A 13,853-nucleotide genomic window follows, 5' to 3' on the forward strand; every position below is an offset into this window, starting at 1 on the left:
TTAAAACACTGTCCTGGACTGGAGGGCACTTTACAGCGTACATGTTCCTTTCCATTACTTTACCTCATTTAACATCACAACCCTGTAGAATAGCTACGGATTCCTTTTTCACTATTATAGAGGGCTGCCTGGTTTCAGAGACCATCAGTAACTTGTGCAAGCCAGCTGCAACACTTACAGAGTCGTGCCCTTTCTGAACCCTGTTTTCTCACCTCACAATACCTGATAAATGGTAGGGGTTCAGATGATTAACTATTATTAGCATCATGACTTTTATTGAGTAGCCCTTCAAGTAAAATTTAAACACACACACACATTACAGATATATTAAAGATTCAACCTAATTAGTCAGGCTTTTACTTGTCAGAGAGGATATAATTTTACCCCTATCCCAAACTCAGAGATAACCACTAACAGCAGCTTCCAAAAAACTGACCAAAAAAAGATTACTGAAAATTATGTGGTTGAACCCAATATGGATTTTGAAAGCTACTAATGGAAGAAAACAGGACAGGAGCAGTTAAAAACAAAAAAATCGTCCTCTCCTTGCAGCATCATGGTTTGATCATTCATGTGCGATTTGACCTGACCGTGTCATCTCGACTCTGTGATAATCCTTAGTATCCAAAACGGGACGGCCATCAGGTGACCTGGAAGTTCACTAAGAGGCTGCCCAGGAGGTCAGGGGAAAAGGCGTCAGTGGACAGTCATTACCTTGAGCTATTTTTAATGTGCTGCGACTCATGCATTGTTTGTCTATTAATTACACTCACTGGAAAAAGAAACCTGGGAAGTTCAGAAATGTCAGATGCAACAGGAACCAGTTTACCACTTAAGCCAGAATGAAAACGATGACAGAAGTGTGGTGGTAGAAGGATCCCAACGTCAGTCAGACAGAAGGAAATCAACAATACTATGGCAATGAGAGATCCTGGGGATATTCTTCAAGCAAGGCTACACCAAGACCCATCCAACTGAGCATCCACTCCAAGCTTGAAGGTTAAAAGAAAAAAAATTCAGGTCCACAGGTGAGATAAACGTAATTTTTTTAAGCACAGTTCACTTTATAGTACAAATAGCTGGACAGCCATGTACACTAATTGCCTACATGAAAATAGTACTCATACTCTAAGTCTAGTACCAATTATTAGTTTTTGGTTTTCTGTCGCTTTTTGCAGTCATTCTTGCTTCTCATATGTCTTCCTTTAAGTCCATCCTAATTTCTTTATAATAGGCTGAGGTTGATTCTGTGTGGCTGATCCAATCTCACAAGGAAAAAGATCTGTCTCTCTCAGAAACCTACTCCTGTGTCTATCAGATTGTCTAGCTCTCTCTTTATATCCCATTTCACAGATAAGGAAACTGAGTCCAGAGGGGGCAAGTGATTCATCCAGGGTCATACTCCTTGCTAATATATTTAAGACTAGAACTATGGCTCCAAGAGGCCCACAGTGTAGGTCTCCAGCTTAACACTGTTGCACGTGACGTGACATACTTGTGTCTTGAATACAAAGTTTATTGGGGGGGGGGGAGCCAACATGAGTCATCTCCATTGTCAAGTGGCACCCTACAGGCACCCTACAGGTTGTTCGAATAATGCAGTCAGCATCTCCAGAACCACTTGTTTCGGAAATAGCCAACCTCAGCCAGAGAATAAAAGGCCATGTTTTATACCCCCTTCGGGATAACCAAGATCCGGTAAGCAAAAAGGTGCCGCTGGGCTTCAGGGACCGGCCGGCCCAACCCAGGGAAGCGGACACTGGCAGTACTGGAGAGGGAACGACGTGGGTGTAGGTGGTCCGAGTGGTGTTTTCAGACATTTCCAGGCGACGGTTATGATTTCATGCAGCCCATGCCTACTCACCCTGGGACCCTGAAATATCTCCTTCACTGCGGGGTCCCTCCTCAACTTGCGCAGGACAAAAGCATGCAGTCTGCGAGGTGAATGTGGCAGATGGGGAGGGGCGGTATTCGACCCAAGCAGCAGAGGAAGCGACGACTGAATGTCTCCCCCCACCTCGTACAGGAACTCCCAACTGGGTCTTCAGACACCAGAGGTGTCCCCAACTCTGGGCCTGGCCCCTCTCGGGGTCTAGCCCGAAACACGCGGGAGGGGGCAAAGCCCCAGTGCTCCATCCAGCAGCCGGCTGGCCTCCGGCCCCCAGGCGCGTCCCTCGTGGGCCCTCCGTTCCTCCCTCCCTTGTCACCCGCAGAGCCCCCGGCTGGACACTGGTCCACTCCTGCCCCGGATCCTGCGTGCACCCCCTCGCCCCCGCCCGCCGAGGACCCGCGCCTGCCACCTTCCCACACAGGGCCCTGCGGGCCGCCCCGCCCCGGGCCGGGGACCCCCTCTCACCGCGTCCTTCCGACCTCCGAATCCGCCCGGCACCCGCACTTCCCGCCCTCCGCACGCAGGCTCCCGGTCCGCCCCAACTTTTCCCGGCCGCGGCCCGGGCCCCGCAGCAGCGGGGACTCCGCGTCCCGAGCCGCGACGTGCGGGCTCGCATTCCCTCTGCCCTGCCCGCCGCGCCCGCACGAGTTGCGCTCGGGACCCGCTCGGCGCTCGGGCCTCAGCGGTCAGCCGGGCGCGGAGCGGAGCGGAGGCGGAGCCGGCGTGGCGGGAACCGCGCCGTCCCAGCGCCCGCACGCCCGCCGGGGCCGGTCTCCCAGCCCGCCCGCCGCCCGCTCCGCCCCTGCCCGCCCGCCCGCAGGCGCCCGCGCCGCTCACCTCCGCCCGCGCCGCCGCCGCCGCCACTGCCGGGAATACGTGGCAGTGGCCGCCGCCGCTCGCGCTCCTCGCCTCGCCTCGCCTCTCCTCTCGGCGCCCGCGCTGGCGGCTCCGCCACGCCGGACCGCAGCGCCAGGCGCCCTCTGCCGCCAGGAAGTCGAATCCTCTCGCCCTAACCCTAACTCGGCGGCCGCCCCCGCCCCGGCCCCCGCCGCCCCTGCTCCTACCGGCCCCGCCCCTGGCTCGGCCCCAATTCGCTTCCAAGCGTGGGCCGCGCAGCCAGGAGACTGGTCCCGCGAGCCCGGCCCCGGGCCCGACGCCGCCTCCGGGGAGTCCGCCCTGACCACCCAGCCACTCAACGCGCTTCCTCGCGCTCCAGGGCAGCCCGGGCAGAAGTCATCCCCCGGGTTGATACGTTTCCTGTTTCTCTGCTTCGCCCACAAAATAGTAAAATCAGGAGGTGGGGGGTGGGTAGGGGAGCAAACGTGTCTGTCGTGCTCACCATTCTCTCTCCTAAGGCGGCTAGAGTAGCGCCCGCCTGGCATCCTGAGGTGCGCAATAAATACTTCTTGAGGGAGCGAAAGAGTGAATGAATGAGGACAGACTTGCCTCGCTCCACCCAAATAGGCTTTGAAGCCTCAAGATATCCTGACGTGGATTTGTGTTATTGTAAATCACACACACACACACACACCACACAAGCGCTCGCGCGCGCCCGCAGCTTTGCGTGAATAAATGGGATTCACAATTCCCCACCTCACACTAGCCCCGAAGCCGCAAGAGACCCACAGCTAAATATTACAGGATTTTAGTCAAATAGACTTCGGTTTTACATCTACCACTAAAAAGCTGGGAAAGCTGATCTCCCCGGGCACAGTTACCTCATCTGTAAATTAAGAATAGTAAAATCTACTTTTGTTGGGAGCCTTAATTGAGATCATGCATTGTATGTAAAGCACTTCACACAAACACACACCCCCATGCATATACTGTTGTATATAAATGGTAGCTATTGTTGGTACATTCCTGACCTAGGAGATAATAAAAATGTAGACAAAATAGACAAAATGTAAAATAATGGCCACCTACCTTTTCAAAACCTGAGGACAACAGGAATACCTTTGTATGTGTGGTATTGTCACCTATCCAACAGGACCAGCCCTGGGAGCAAGACCTCTTCAGTCCCTCCTCTCCCCACCCCCAAGAATTAACAGGTCTTGATTTTAGTAAGAGCTGTAGAAGTGGCTCTCCTGCAGGTTTTCCACCAGGGTTTCAGTGGCCACTCTCTCCATTAACAAGTGTTTATTTTATTGCAAGGCAGTGAACAGGTTTGGGGCCCCTGCAGGCCTCTTACTGTGTTCTTCTTGCCCCTCTCTCTAGGCCATCTTTTCAGTTCTGACCGTCTCCTTCCTGCTCCACAGAATAAAGCAGCAGTGAAGTGGTATCAGGTGGGACTGGGCTGGGATTTCAGCCCATCCACCTTGGGCTTTCTGTACCTTAGTCCCCTCAATGGTAAACTGTGGAGAATAACATTTATCTGTGGTATTGAGAAGGAATTGGTGATCCAGTCTATGAGTGAAGTCCCTGGATTATATATGTGTTTAATACAATGAAGCTATTGATTAGTTTATTTAACAAGCTCTTGGGGCGCATCTCCTGCGTGTTGTAGGTGCTGTGAAAGTAAGGGAAATAAACCTGGATGAGGTAAGATTCCTATCCTCAAAAGTTTGAGGTCTAGCAGCTAAGATAGGCGTGTACATGTTAGAGCAGAGGAATTGGGGGTGCATGGATGCTGCTAAATATGAAATTAGCAAGCCTCAAGTTCCAAATTGGGACAGAATTGCAGTGTGAATTACTTTAATTCATTATAATTACAAATGCCATTTTCCTCTAAATATTATGTACGTAACTTCCCAAGGCCACTACTAAAAATTAATGAATAATTTTATGAGGCAAGCAGAGCCATTTAATGTAGGATTCAGTCCCTTAATAAGGTGACTTCAAATGCTTCCTTATATTAATAATAACGTGTATATTGTACCTTTGTGAAAGCACTATCATTTATATAAGTTAAAGTTGTATATCTTGCAATCCATGTCTAAGAGGGAAAGTTCACATATTGTTACACTAATGGCCTCAAATGAATCATATGTGGGTACCCACGCCCTTAGGGTAGCCCTCTCCCATATTGACTCTGTTCTTGGCCATGTGACATGCGTTGGCCACTGGGACATCAGAACATAGCAAAAGCAGGGATGTTTGATGAGCACTTGTGCAGTACTCCTTCCTGTCTTGGAACGCAGTATATAAAGTAAAGCAATGTGATCTAACTTCCTTGAAGATGAAAGACCCAGACAGAGAGAGGCTTGCCATCCCAGCTGCGGCAGTTCCCCAGCCAACCCACCAGCTGAATGCAGCCACATGAGTGAGCCCAGCCAACCCAAGAAGTGTGAAAAATAAAATGGTTGTTGTTTTAAGCCATTAAGTGTTGGGTGGTTTGTTATACAGAAATAGATGACTGATATACACATCACATGTAGGCATTTTGGAAGTTGCAAGGACTTGGTGAAATTCACTCCAGAATCAATACTCTCATTAGTGTTTTCTGTCAAGAAGCATCCACTTGAAGTTACTATGTCTCAGCTTAGGGGAGTATCACACGTTATGGAATGCCTTCTTTCAAAGTTCTTCCTTGAATTGGTTGCTGAACCAAGTACTGTTTGGCAGCCTACATGACAATGAGCTGGCAATATTGGCTTCTAAGCCTCTTTAAATTTTATAAATCCTTGAAACACAATTGTTGTACAGATTGGGTGTGTTTATCTCTCCCATTTTTCCATGAACTTCTTGTAATGGACACCTTGTCCATTTTGACAAGGTTTCATCTTAGATATGAAACATCACATAAAGAAGGGAAGTTAGAGGTCAGCTAATCCACTGACTCATTTTATAGATGAGGAAACTGAGCTAAGAGAGATTAATCGAAGACCCTGACAAATTCTTAAGTTCCTGAAGCCTGCTCAGAGTAGAACTGGGGTGGACAATTCAAAGCACTTCTTACTGTTCATTGGATTGTTCTGCTTTTCCTTTGTGACATTTGTTGCTACTAAAAATATTCTCCCAAGCTCAAAGTATCTTTACAACCTCCATTTACATTTAAGACAAAATCCAAACTCAGTCTGGCCCTGCGAGGTCTGGCGCAGCGTGGTTCTACTCTAACCCTCCCTCAGCACATTACCCACTACAGTATTTTCTTTTTTTGTGTAACTCTACTCAAGATTCCAAGCCCTGAAAGAAAGTCAGCGTGACCTAGCTTAGTCACATGCCCAACCCGAGCTAGAGAAGAATGGGACTCCTTCAATGTAAGCCCCCAAAGATAATCATCAGGGCATTGTATAACCAGAAGAGAAAGTGGATCTAAGGTGACAAAACCAATGAATGTCACTCCATTACCCCTCAGGCCTTAGCTTTCTCCGAAAAGCTTTTCTTAACCATTCCTTCTGTTATCCTCTGTCATGACACTCCTAGTTTTTTCCTGTTCTTATCACATTTTGTAATTACATATTTATTTGTTTGTTTCTCTCATGTCCTCCCTGAATGAGAGATGGGACACTGTTTGTCCACCACTGTATTCTTGTCACCTGGTATAGAGACTGAGACATAATCGGCACTCAATAAATATTTATTGAATGAATGAGTGATATAGGCTTTGTCATTCTTCTGACTCATCCATTTGACATTAGCTTTGTAGAAACAGGTGAGAAAAGACAAAGAATATGACGAGTATAGGTTTGTGGAAGACACGCCGTGCTGGGTCCCTGTGTGATGCTGTGAGGAGAACACAGACTCACACTCAGGATAAATGAGGAAACACTATCTTGTACTTCAAGAGATGCGCCATGTTGTGCTATGCTGCGCTGGGCTGGTCTTGAGGGATAAATTATTTAGTCAGTGACGCAAGGTGGGGTGGGGCCAGGGGACGGAGGAATCTAGAATAGGGAAGGCTGAGTGCCTCAGAGCATTTGCTGAAGTAGGAACCCTCAAAACTGAAACTGGGTTTGTAGCCTGGTTGCAGTTGTCAGAAGAAAAGATCATGGCGTACGTCCATAAGCCCGCTCCCCGGCCAGCCTGTGCCCAACTGTGTAGCCTCTACAGCTGAGGTCTCAGACTCATTGCCCTGGGGCCACAGGTCCATGGAGGGGTTTCTGCCAGTCAGGTCCAAAACGAGAGCTTTATTAGAGCAATGTAAAGCAAATGGATTCCATTTCTGTACTAGCGAATATTATATCTGTGACCAATTATATTGTAATTGATCAGTTTTTTGATTTTTTGTTCTTTGTGGGTTTTTTTGGTGAAATAAAAAATTTGCTACCTCAGTTTCTCCCCTAAATGGTTTTGTGATGTTACTGGTCCATGCAATCTGAAGGCCTCAGGAATTGCCACTTTACAGTCTCATAGACCTGGGCAATCCCTACTAGGGTGCCTCAGACTCAGTAGACCAGCCCTCAACCCACTGTTGTTCTTACAATTGTTTCAGTCACATCCACCCAGACTCTGTTTCCTTTTCTGCCTCATGCCTTCTTGGCAGTCACTTTAGCTCCACTGACTAGAACATGGAGCTAAAGAAACTTCACTCAGGACTGCATTATGGGTCAGGACAGAGCTGGCCGTGGCTCTAGACATGTCCTGTTGGAAATGAAGCCCTGGGCTTGAGGTCTGGTCAATGACCAAGTATGTGTGTGTATGTATGAGTTGTGATCAAACAATATGGTGAATGATTAAATTTTTAAAAATTTATTACAGTAAAACATTGCCATTAATCCCCCTCAAAATACTCCTCCTTGCTTCGAACACACTTATCCCATCATTCTTGCCACTTTCTGAAGCAGTTCCGGAAGTCCTCTTCCGTGAGTGTCTTTAGTTGCGCTGTTGTGGCTGCCTCGATGTCCTGAATCATTTTCACTTTGGGGAAGAGCTAGAAGTCGCACTGTGCCAGACCCAGTGAATAAGGTGGGTGAGGACACACTGTGATATTTTCGTTTGACAGAAATTGCCATGTACCAGAAGCGATGTGTGACACGAAGCATTGTCACGATGGAGGATGATTTATGGCACACTTTAAAACACACCTTCTCTCAAACACAGCTCATACTCGACTAACTGCACCGAGCAAGTTGAAACTTGTCACACACTGTTACTAAGGTTCCACATGCTGCTTTCCATATTGAAGATTTCTGCTTTTCCTTTGGATGGCACTCGGCAGCAGCATTAACCGTATTTGTTGATCAACAAAAAGGCTCCATGTCACACATCGCTTCTGGTATGGCAATTTCTGTCAAATGAAAATATTGTGGTGTGTCCTCAACCATCTTATTCACTGGATCTGGCACCACGAGACTTCTGGATTTTCCACATTGTCTAACGGACCATGAAAGGTAAACATTTTTAAACAATTCATGACATCTAGGCAGCCATGACAGAGCAGCTAAAGACACTCATGAAAGAGGACTTACACAACTGCTTCAGAAAGTGGATAAGTGTGTTTGAAGTGAGGGGAAGTACTTTGAGGGGGATTAATGGCAATGTGTCTTTTACTGTAATAAACTTTTTTATTTAGACATTCACCGTATTTTGTTATCACACCTCGTATGTACACACATATGTGTGCATGTGTGTGTTCTTGTAGCAAGCTGAATCCTTATTAGGTCACCAACACTGTTCCACCACAGGGAGCTACTTAACCCTAAAAGGAGATATTGTTTTTAATCCCTGATTCACAATGGGGAAACTGAGACCTAGAACATTTAAGCAATTCACCGAACGCCTAGGTTAATACACAGGTCAAACAAGCCCTTTGGCAATGCTTCCCCCAACAGGTGCTAAGTTGGTGTTAGTTGAAGTTAAATCTGATATAAATTCCAGGTCAACATTATGAAATGATTCTTCTAGAACTAGAAAAAAGATGAAATTTACCTTCCCTAAGCTGAGAGTGGAAAATGTTCAATTTCTTGTGTTTAAGAAGTAGTATAGCATTAAGTCCCATTCACTTACATTTCCACCAGACGCTTGCCTACCCATTTCATACACTTAACTAGAATCTGAATTCCTCAGAGAAAACTACTGCATAAGCATCAAGTAGTATAACAAAAATGTCTTTTTCTCACTGGTACTAATATCATATATATATATTTTATACAAAGACTTTGAACAAAATTATACCTACTCAACATTATAGTAAAGGTAGCCTTGCCATTTTCGTAAAGCCATAAAGTTCCATGACAGAAATATTTTAAGATTTCTGCTTTCATTTGCACAATAGCACTAGAGCAATAATGAAAAGTTCAACCAAGATCTTCATGTTCGCTGCCTCTGTTTTGTGAAATTTAAGTGTTCAGCTAAAGGATGGGAAGAAAGGCCTACTCCACCCCTGCTGCCAGCACCCAAAAGCAAACTCTCAATCCCTAGTGGATTCTTTCAATTTAATTTCTTTATTTCTTACTCCCTGCTGATCAATGTTAAGTTTCTATTTCAGGAGAAATAAGAGCTTCATTAACTTGCCTGTCTTCATGCTCGTTTAACTCCTTTCAGGGTTTTGGGGGGTTTTTCGTTGGTTTTTTTTTCTGTGGTTTTGTTTGTTTGTTTGTTTTGCTTGAGAAAATAAGACCACACTAAGACCACCAAAACTCCCTGGAGTCCCATTAAGGCAGACCAGTCAGCATGGATGGAACTGGGGAGCTTCACCTTTATTCCATAGGTTGTAAATAGGTCTCTACAGGTTTTAAATTCCAAAGTGAAAAGCAACACTTCTTAATTATCTTCTCTCGCAGATCCATAACTCCTAAGATCTTCTTCAGTGACTCATGTACCAGCTAGCTGTCCCTTTTGGTCTGGCGCTTTTTTGACATTAAAAGGTGTTTCCTATCAACTGTGTCCTTGTCCCAGCTGAGATTCATCATTATCAGAAAGCACTGATAAGGTGTCTAGCCTCAACTAAACAACTCTTCAATCACTCCACACATATTATTTACTGAGCACTGTGTATGTGCAAGCAATGTATTCAATTTTGTGGATTTGGAGGCAAGCAAAAAAGACGGTTCTTTCTCTCCCTAAAGAAGCTCACAGACCAGTGGAGAGAAAAATAATCGCAAATTACGTTAAGTGTTTTGAAGGAAAATAAAGCAAGGTACTATTAGAAAGTTTAATAAGGGGACCCAGTTTTAAATTGGAAAGTCTGGGAAGACCTTTCTGGAAGTGATCTTAAAGTGGAGACTTGAATGGGTGTTGACCCAGTGAGGAGCCCATTAGGCAGGTGGTCCTCCTCACGCAAGGCTTCCGTATCTTTTGAATAATGACCAGGACAGGACTGTAACTTCTCAGTGCCTCATTACTTTCAGGAAGGGGTCCTCGAAGCCCTGTTTCCCCACAGGTACCGACATAGGACAGGGACGCCCCAGGTCCTTTCCTCACCACTCAACTCACATTCTGCTCTTTGAACTCCTCACTCCCTTGGTTGTAGCACTTATTAGCACTCGAGGTAAGTATTTTACCTGGTTCCTGCACGAGTGCAGTCTCTACACCTCAGCTGTAAGCTCTTGGAAAGCCGCTGGCTCTGTCTTATTCTCCTTTTGTAAGGCTGGCAGTGCCTAGAAGAGGGTTTGACTACTAGCTACTGTTCAATGAACACCTGTCCAATGGCATTGAATTTCATCTCTGCATTAAGTACGGTGTCAAACATCTGGTGTGAAATAAGAGCCAAATTAGTCAAAATAAGTAGGCTTCACAAGTTCAGGGATTAAAAGAAAATACCAAGGATCCGGTGAAGATGAAAGAGTAGGTAAATGTGTGCTCACCTCCTTTCATGACCATATCATAATTACAACTAAACTACAGAACAACCAACATTGAGAATCACCTCAAGTCTAGCTAAACCAAAACCCTACAACTAAGGACATACAGAACATGCCACCTCAAGACTAGTCGGAGGGGCAGAGACGTGGAACAGGTTAGTCTCATACCCATGTGTGACCATTAAAAACTGGGAGGGACATCTTGGCTGCAGAGGTCCCCCAGAAAAGCGAGGAGTCTCAGCCCCACATCAGGCTCCTCGGCCTAAGGTTTCAGTGCCAAAGAGAGAAGTCTCTATAACTTCTGGCTGTGAAAACGAGTAGAGATTGTGGCTGAGTGAGATGAGGTGGCTGCAGTCCCGGGTATTCCTCTTAAAGGGCCCATGCACGGCCTTACTAACTGATGAACTCACTTGCTCTGAGCTCCAATGCTGGGGCAGCAGCTCGAAAGGCACCAGGGACATATAAGGAGGAACTGAATTGTCTGGCTTTATGCCATGGCTGGAGGGGCAGCTTTCTCCCTGACAGAGGAGCTGGTGGGAGCCATAGTTTCTTTCGTTAGCCCTCCCCACTCCCAGTGCGCAGACACATGAGGAGGCCATATCTGAGTCTCCACCAACCTGCCTAACACCATTTGTTCACCCTGATTCCCTGACACCCCGTCCCACCCAACTTTTGGGCCCACCTAAGCCACTTTCAGTGGCTTTTCTGTATAAATGGCCTGTCTTGGCTCATGCTGCAGACTTTTGATGTGCAAACAATGTACTTCTTGGTGAGATGGTCTACAGACAGCTTTTGTTAGATCCTCAAAGGGATCCATGGCTAAAAATAGGTTAGAAACCATTGATTCTAGAACAAGGGTTCTTAATCAAGGTCTGTAGATGAACTTGGATGAGGAAAAATTATATCTTTGTTTTAACTAACTTCCATTCATGTTCCTTTCCATTATTAATGTAATCACCAAACCACAATACTATTAGCCATCCCTGTGCCTTAGCCATCAATAGAAATGAAGTATTTTCATATCACATTAGTGTTACAGATAGCTCAAAATGCAGTTTACACCTCTCACTATTTTAAAATTATAGTGTTATTAGACCCACGGCTAGATCTTATTATTCAATGTATTGATAAATGTATATATTATTTTATTACCAAATAATTTAATATTTTACAATTGCATCTCAATGTAATTAATTTCCTTTTGTAATCCTATATGCTTTATTTTATTCAAATTATTATTCTGAGAAGAGGTCCAAGACTTTCATCAAACTTCCAAAGGACGAATCATACAAAATGATTAACAGCCCCTTTAGAAAAGGGGCTTTTAGAAAAACTTGGTGGCGCTGTCTCCCCAGGCTTACCTGTATTGGTTCTGCAAAGCTAGTTCCCTTCCTTTCAACGACTTGACGTATTGGCTCCCAGCACTGCAATTTCTGAATTCTTCCAAAGCAGCAGGCGTTGCCTGTGGTCCAGAGAAACTCACAGCTTCTATGAATTACAGGAAAGAAACAACAGCAAAACAATAAATAAATTTTAAAAATAAAGTGAGAGACTGAGATCCAGAATAGGTAAATCCATGGAGTCAGAAAGCAGATTCGTGGTTACGAGGGACTGGAGGGAGGCGAGATGAGGAGTGCTTCGTGGTGGGAATGACTGCTTAATGGTGCAGGGTTTCCTTTCTGGGTGATAGAAATGTTTTGGAACTAGACATAGGGGATTGATGCAGAGCACTGTTGAGGAACTAAATGCCACTGAATTATACACTGTAAAAAGGTTAATTTTACATTATGCGAATTCTCTCTCAATAAAACATAACAAAAAATAACAAGTAGGAAGCAATTTCATTGTAAATTCACCTGGGAATTTAAAGCCCTACTTAGGGGAATAAAGAAAAATGATCCAGAGGTTTTATGATATTTTGATTCCCTCTGTCCCCTCCTTTGATTCCCTTCTTCCCCTCAAGTTGCTCGTCTATATCGTGATTTTAGATCACTTATGAAATTGCTAATGTGTACTTTAACCTACACATTAAATTCTGGTTTGTACTTATGCATATTAAAACACAGCACTAAATACTCGTCTGACAAGCTATATTTTAAACCTCAAACTAGATTTTATTGTGCCTGGATGTGTTTTAATATATCCACTAAATTTTAGCTGGAGTGAAAAATGGCTGGCAATGATGATTGATAGAGCAGGGTAAAGTTTCTCACATTCTATCCCACACATTCTGCTTCCGCCTGGGGGACTAGCAATTGGCAGCCCCTACTGCCCTAGAGAGCTTTCGGGAAAAGATTTCAAACATGATCTGATTGCCTCAAGCAGGGTCTGAGAGATCACTGAGAGGTTTCTTATTCCAGTAACTTGCACAGCACCCGGGACCTCGGTGTATCCCATTAGAGCTTTTGGCCCATGCCAGACTCCGTCAGAGCAGGCTTGGATTAACCTTCCACAAGCGCATTTCACAACCTTCATAATTCCCTCCCTGTCACATTTTTGAAAGTCCTCTCCTGCTCATCAACCCTTGCGGCTCCACACAGCCTGCAGCATCATGCCCAAGCAGCTCATCCCAGAAAAGCGGAAGCAAAACCGACATTTTTTGAGGCTCGAAGAGTGCTGAGGATAGGGTTAAGTATTTATATCAAGTATCTCACTGAATTTTAGCACTACAAGCTCTTATTATGACCATTTGGGGGAATGAGGAAAGTAGGTGCAAGGTCATACAAAGTCACACAAGTCATCAAGTCTTCACCACATTTCCCTGCCCCTTTCCTCTCCAACATTTTCTCTGCCATTTCTATACTCTGCTTCAGGCTCCTCCACTCACAGTCCCCCGACTTGGCACAAGGGGCCTCCCCGTAGAATGCCTCTGTCTTCCACATTCCAAATTTCACCCATTCCTTCAGGTGTGGCTTTTCCAAGAGGCCTTCTCAGATCCTAGGGCTCCCCCTGTTCCGAGTCCCCATTTATTATACCACTGCTCATCGAATGTTTGCACATGGAGCTTGTGTCTTCTCTCCTGCCTCCCCTGTCAAGCAAATCCTCCCTGAGGGCAGCTACTGGGTCTTGTTTTTCTTTGTATTTACTGCAGGACCTGGTAGGACTGAGATGTGATTGAAACTAGACAGAGGTGATGGTTGCACAGCACTGTGAATATACTAAATGCCACTGAATTATAAGGTTCATCCATGTTGTAGACAGATGGAAACCGCTTGATTCTCTCAATCAGTAAGAGACTGACTTTTTTCAGGACGAAGCATTGAGCCTATTTCCCAGCT

The 13,853-nt window shown here is 45.5% G+C and overlaps 1 protein-coding gene across 6 annotated transcripts in view; it reads right to left on the reverse strand.

Moving 5' to 3' along the window:
- The window catches only part of SMCO4 (single-pass membrane protein with coiled-coil domains 4), a 137,607-nt gene that overhangs the window by 61,091 nt on the left and 62,663 nt on the right, over positions 1-13,853 (reverse strand). For 3 of the 6 annotated variants that reach the window (XM_081062620.1, XM_081062619.1, XM_081062618.1), the window contains one exon: positions 11,937-12,063. In XM_081062620.1, coding sequence (XP_080918746.1) covers positions 11,937-12,063 — 127 coding nt within the window. Of the gene's footprint in view, positions 1-1,864; positions 1,989-2,356; positions 2,652-2,728; positions 2,874-11,936; positions 12,064-13,853 lie in introns of those variants that run through there. The other 3 variants (XM_081062621.1, XM_081062622.1, XM_081062623.1) reach the window with 3 other exon arrangements.

Source organism: Rhinolophus hipposideros (genome assembly GCF_964194185.1).
Source record: "Rhinolophus hipposideros genome assembly, chromosome: 10".
Taxonomy (NCBI): Eukaryota; Metazoa; Chordata; class Mammalia; order Chiroptera; family Rhinolophidae; genus Rhinolophus; species Rhinolophus hipposideros.